This window comes from Colobus angolensis, unplaced genomic scaffold (assembly GCF_000951035.1).
Source record: "Colobus angolensis palliatus isolate OR3802 unplaced genomic scaffold, Cang.pa_1.0 Scaffold465, whole genome shotgun sequence".
NCBI classification, from domain to species: domain Eukaryota; kingdom Metazoa; phylum Chordata; class Mammalia; order Primates; family Cercopithecidae; genus Colobus; species Colobus angolensis.
The window spans coordinates 960,114-966,225 of record NW_012118099.1 but is presented as its reverse complement, the minus strand read 5'-3'; the positions used below and the strand labels follow the sequence as shown (position 1 = coordinate 966,225).

Genomic DNA, 6,112 nt, shown 5'->3' with positions numbered 1-6,112 from the left:
GCTCTCTACTAGATAGTACAAATAAAACAAAACAAAAAATAACCTTCTGAGCCCAGATGTTGTGCCTCTTCAGGGGCTCCATATCAATGACCTGTTAGATTCTTAAACTATGAAAGAGAAGAAGTCCTACCTTGTTTCCTTCCCATGAGAACAGTAGTAGAGGGAGATTTGTGATTGAAAAGAAGAATGTCAACTGAGGTCCAACAGCCTCTACAACCTGGAGCTTTAATTTCATTTTCTAATTTAATAGTTTTGAGGGAGAGCCAACACAATTTAAGATCTCTTTTTTTAATGAGGAATTTTATGTGATAGTCATTTTTTATTGTCTTTAATTTGGTCTCTGAAAATAATTATTTTTTAAAATGAATTCTTTTTAAAATTAACCCACCAAAAATAGACACATAATTAATCTGATAAAATATTCATTTCAACTCAAACTAGAAATAAATTGGAGATACTTAGTGCAATTTCTATAAGGGGAAAGTGTTTCTATGAAAGTCAAGGATAAATTATATTTATTCTGGGAAAAATCATAATAAAATATTAGGTCTAATGTTCCAGCTTTTTAAAAGAGACTGATTTGAAATCTGTATTTTTCTTTATTTTTGTTTTTGTTTGTTTTTTAAGGTAAATAAATTGCATTGTGCTAAATTTCTTGGCAGGCACATTCTCAATACTACATTGTAAAATGTGGGTACTTTCATTCCAAATATGAGAAAAAGACATACTAGCTTTTCATAAAGAATTTTAGTTTATAAGTGATATGTGTCGATAACCATCAATTGGATAAAAAAAGAGCTTTGGTAAAGAATAATGTTTTCTTACTCTATTAAAGTCAATAATTAATAATCTTAAAACAGAATATTATTCCTACTCTATTAAGACATTTTGGCACTAACCTGTGAAATAGATTTTTGTAAATATTTGAACCTTGATAATTATAGAGTTTATCCATTAAAATGTTCTTATCTGTAAATTTGTATAAATTCATGAGTAAATACAATTTTATCTGGAAAATGAAAAGGAATCAATCTTATCTTCATCAGTTTAAGTACAGTCTTACCTTCTTTTCTTCCCTGTTTCTTTATTACGCCCTAAGCTTTGTCTATCAGAAAGTCATCTTATTGGAGAGCAGGTGAAGGAAAGAATGAAACTCAGCATGAGTTTGTAAATTACTTCCTCCAGGGTTGTAAAATGGCAGAATCTTAGAACATGTTGGTTATTATTAATATAGCATATATAAATAAGAATAAAATAAAGCATTCTCCACACACAAGCTTTAGGGACATATGGCTTCATGGCCTTTAAAGGATACTTCAATTTCTTACCATTGCAAGTGGATTGTTTTTTTTTTTTGCACATATGTACAACTATATCTACAAGCATCTCCTTGTAAACAGTTTGAACCCATCAATGATAAAAAGTAAAATGTTGTAAAACTTACGGGAACGTGTCTTTTAGCACTGCCTAATATTAGCTAAGCAGTTGTTCAAAGGAATTACTGCCTTGTGAAGAAATCCAAAGGATGTAGGATGGCTAGGTTTTCAAAGCAAAAACAATTTGCTACTATTCACTTCAAATATGTGCCACTGGTTGCTGAAAATGCATGTTTTTAAGTGTTATGTTGTGTTTACTTGCAAAATTTAACTCATCGGTATTAGGTATCCATTACATGCCATAGAAGACACTATTATTTTCATAAAGCAGTCACATGCATTGAAGTTAGAATTACCAACTGGTATATATGTATTTTTTTTGCACCTCAAAAACAGAATCACTATAGTACATATCATGCTTCCACACCTTTCTTGCTGAAGGACAAAGTACATAAAATGCCGGTGTTTGACTTCCAGATCTGAAGGAAGCTGGTTTAGTACTCTGGCAGGATCACATCTTGCTGTGGAACTTCAAAGCCCACAGCAGAGCTTCCTTGCCCTTCCCTGGGAGCTGCTACTTCCTCCACAGTCTTCAGCTTCTCCTCTGCTAGGCTCTCCTCTAGTTCCAGGTCAGCCACTTTTATCCCATCCTCTACTGCCTTGGGCACCATCCTGGGGGCCTCTTCAGCATTTATATCTGAACCTTTAACTTTCTCTAAGGCTTGCACCTTCATCAGCTCAGCCTGTGCCCCCTTAACTGCGGCTTGGGCCCCATCGCTTTGAATTTCCTCTCCTTCTGGAATAGCTTTCATGTCCTCGTTGCCGTCTTGGATTGGAGAAGGGTCTCGGCTAGCCTTGTGGCTCTCCTGGATGCTGCCATGGCTGCTGCTGGCACTTCCCAGCCGGGAAGAGGCCACCACAGCCTTCACCGCTGCCTGATTGGAAACAGAAGAGTGTCAAGTGTTACCTCTGCTTTAACACCCGAAATCAGAGCTCAACCCCAGCTTTGCTTTTAGGGATTCAATTTTATAGGTTAGTTTTAAAGTTTTCAAAGTACCTTATTCCTACATGTTTGCCAAAATAAAATTTGGAGAATGAACAGTAAAACCTCTTTAATCTCTAATTAAATACAAATTAGTGTATTTAACCGTCTGAACAACTGAAAGCCTGAGTACGTGTGTTTACCTGTGACTAACCAATTTTTGAAAATTTTAAACTGTGTTTCCTAGTGTATTTGTTTTATGGAACACTAGTTCTGTGGATGTTAGTAGTTTTTACCATATGGATGTCATCATGGGGATACAAGAGTTCCATAATCAAACTAGCTTGACAAATCCTAGGTTAAGTCAATACTATTTAATTTGGGGTATTTATAATTAATTTGACTATGGAACCTTTCAGATTTGTTTACTCTGTATCAGACTGTAAGCAATGGCGGCATAGGACCCTAATTCTGACCCCTAGCTGCTCTCTGAGATCGTCTACTTACATAGTTAGTCCTAAACACAGTTATGTAATAGAAAAGCTCCTAATCTCTATTCCATAGGTACTATATAAAATGATAAGTAATTTACTATGTCACTTAAATTTTTAAATTTTTGTCAAGTAATTTATCTATATTAGTTAACATAGTTTCAAAAATTGTTTCCCAAGTTTTACATATCCTGAAAGAAAACAATTTTCTGAATATCAGTTTTTCCTGAACAATGCTGTTTAAGCAGTACACTTTAATTAGATGAGAAGCAGCAATAATATATTTGGTATGTAAATATCAACTTAAAACAAATTCCCTTTATTAATCATGAATTCCTTATAAGAGTATAAGAAAACTTAAGTAGCTTTGTGTCAGCCTTATTGGAATTTCAAAGCAGGATTTACCCTGGTGCCTTAAAAAATAAGTAATAGTATTAGATGAAGAACATTAGAACTATTATTGATAGATCAAGATGAGATAATTTTTTTGAAAACAAAACAAAATATATGCTATCTTACCTTAAGCTTACGCCGGGCATTGAATTCTTGAAGCTTCTTTTGAGCGGTATCCATGTGTACAAAATTGGCTGCTTTACCTGTGACCCACGGATGCTGGAGAGCTTGAAAGGTAGTCAGCCGTTTCTTTGGATCCAAAACAATTAATTTTCTGACCTGAAATAATAAAGAACCATAAACTTAGCGAGGTTTTTATGATGACCTGGGCTTGCCCTCAGCTTACAAACTTGCAGGTCTTATTCTATTTCCCAGCAGTACCACTAAATATATGTTAGAAAAAAATTGTTTAAGTCCTACTGTAGGTAGGAATGGCTTCAGGTAGCAGTAGCTGAGGGAGTCTGAGAAGACGGGGCCATGTACCCCCAAAGTAGCAGATGGCTTTCCAACAGAAGTCAAGAAACAGCTCCTCACTTGCCTGTGGACTGGAAGTTCTTTTAAGGCAGAACCAGCAAAATAATTCTGGGCTGCACTTCACAATCACCTAGAATTCAGAACTTAAAGTACATCTGTATGGTAACAGAATGGAATCATTCATACATCATCATTCTTTCTGTGGGGATTAAATGGCAAACAAAAGGGAGAGTATCCCAGCACTTACGGAATACTACTGTATGTTTCTATCTTGGGGTTTATAGTTCTTTCTAACCCCTTGAGGGTACTTGAAGGACTAAGCCTAGAATTTAAACATAATTTTATAATCCAAGAAGTCAGTGGCTTGAGGGCATGATTTGCTTAAAGAATGGAATTCAATCAATGGCAGCCCATTCTTGGAGGTTTACTACTGCTTGTGAGGATGGGCAGTCAATAAATTGCCAGGAAGGTCAACAAATAAAATAATCCACAATCCTGGGTTTAGTAGGGGTGACCTGATATGATGTAGAGACTATTGGGAGTCAGGAAGTGCATTCAAGCCCTGGTTATGCCGCTCGCTACTTTTGTGACCCTAGATATAGACAAACACATGAATTGCCTGTGGACACCCCCTCAGGCCCTTTCCTTACAGAATCTTATTTCCACTTTAATTCCTTTGTAATTGCTTCTTAGATGCATATATAAGTTTTTAAAACTGATTTCCACTTTAATTCCTTTGTAATTGCTTCTTAGATGCATATATAAGTTTTTAAAAACTCATGTCATCTTTCAGTAGCCTTATCATTTGGAACTAATAGTGCCAATTCATAAATGAGGGAAGGAGGGAAGCTCAGAAAGTGTTAGTGACTTGCCTCAGGTCAGACAATTTGGAATTGATGAAGCCTGTATTTAAACTCAGGTCTGTGTATGTCAGAGTGCATCTTGTGGCCACTTACACCATGACGTCTCCAAGGTGGTCACTCTCTCTGTACCTTGGCCTGCTCATGTGTAAAATAAGGAGCTTTGAGTGGTTGTAAGTCTCAGGTCTTTTCTACCTCTAATTACCTAAGGAGACGTGAACATAGGCCAAGGAAATCAGGTGGCAAGGCAAATGAGGAATAAATACTATCTGGTTCTCTGTTCACTTCCTTTCTGCAAAGAATGTGTGTTTGGGCTAGATTTGTAGTGGACAGAGACATGAGGCTTTTTAGGCTTAAAATCTGAGAGGACATGGAGGAAGGCAGGATGGTTAAGAGAAAGAAGGCATGGTAGTAAATAAAAATCTGATAGTAGTCATAGCTATCATCTGTTGAACAGGGCTATTAATAATTTTATGTAAATGAGACCTAATCCTTACAACATTTTTGACAATTACGTATTTTCTTTTTATTTTTGAATCATTTTTCTCCTCTCTCTCATCATTACTATCTTCCTCATGAAAATGCAAAGAATTTATTGAAAGTCAATGTGCACCAAAAATTTATATACACCATTGCTAATCTTTACATTTGAAGATATTGATAACAATCCTAACTGAATTGTTAGGAAACTTTCTGAAGGTCAGACTCACACTCAAAACCTTGCCATTACCCTGTGGTACCCCTTACATCCAATTCCCCAACTCCTCAGCACTTAGTCTCTGCCGAGGACACAACAGATGTGGGTTTTTTTAGTAAGTATACATTTATGGAGCTCAAGGATTCTTCCAGTTCTGAAGTTTTAAGCAGTGATAAACTAACATGGGATCTAGCTGAATGAAGGAACATCAAAGCTAACCCTCTTATTCACTTAATATTTATTAAGGGTGAAAAGAAATGGAAGGAAGGCTAAATAAGAGTACTATTGCTAAGTTAGTTGATATTAGTTACTTAACATAGATTATGTTCCTTAATTCTCACAACAACCTAGAGATAGGTACAATTATCCTAGATGAGAAAACTAAAGCATGGCAAGGTTACATCATGAGCCCAAGGTTACACTTCCAGGACATGACAAAGGGGGCACTTAAATCCAGGTGTGTCACTCTAAAACTTCATGGTGTACTTTCGGATCCATTGTTTCATCCAATGAACATTTACTGAGTCTGTACTATATGCCCATGTGGTTCTAAGGTCTGGGTACACATGCTTTGTCCTGCCTCAGAGCTTAAAATCTAATTAGGGAGGACCATTAAATTATATGTGATGACTGTTATGAACTGGGGAGTGCAAGGGGTAAAGGAAGATTTTGGCAGAAGGAAACGACTGTAGGCGGGAGGGACTGAAGGGGAAGGCTGACCATGCCTCCCAAGGGATCTCTAGTGGCAGCTGGGGCTTGAGAATAAGAGTTACCCAGGTGTGTGTGTGTGTGTGTGTGTGTGTGTGTGTGTGTGTGTGTGTGTGTGTGTGTGTGTGTGT

At 36.6% G+C, this 6,112-nt stretch overlaps 1 protein-coding gene across 1 annotated transcript in view; it reads right to left on the bottom strand.

The window, feature by feature from the left end:
• Nucleotides 1-312: 312 nt before the first annotated feature.
• CAMK4 (calcium/calmodulin-dependent protein kinase IV) overlaps nucleotides 313-6,112 on the bottom strand; it is a 273,484-nt gene continuing 267,684 nt past the window's right edge. Inside the window, exons 9-10 of the mRNA XM_011958288.1 lie at nucleotides 3,369-3,521; nucleotides 313-2,311 (exon numbers count right to left, since the gene is read on the bottom strand). Of these exons, the coding sequence (XP_011813678.1) occupies nucleotides 1,871-2,311; nucleotides 3,369-3,521 (594 nt within the window). The 3' untranslated portion in view covers nucleotides 313-1,870. The remainder of the gene's footprint in view (nucleotides 2,312-3,368; nucleotides 3,522-6,112) is intronic.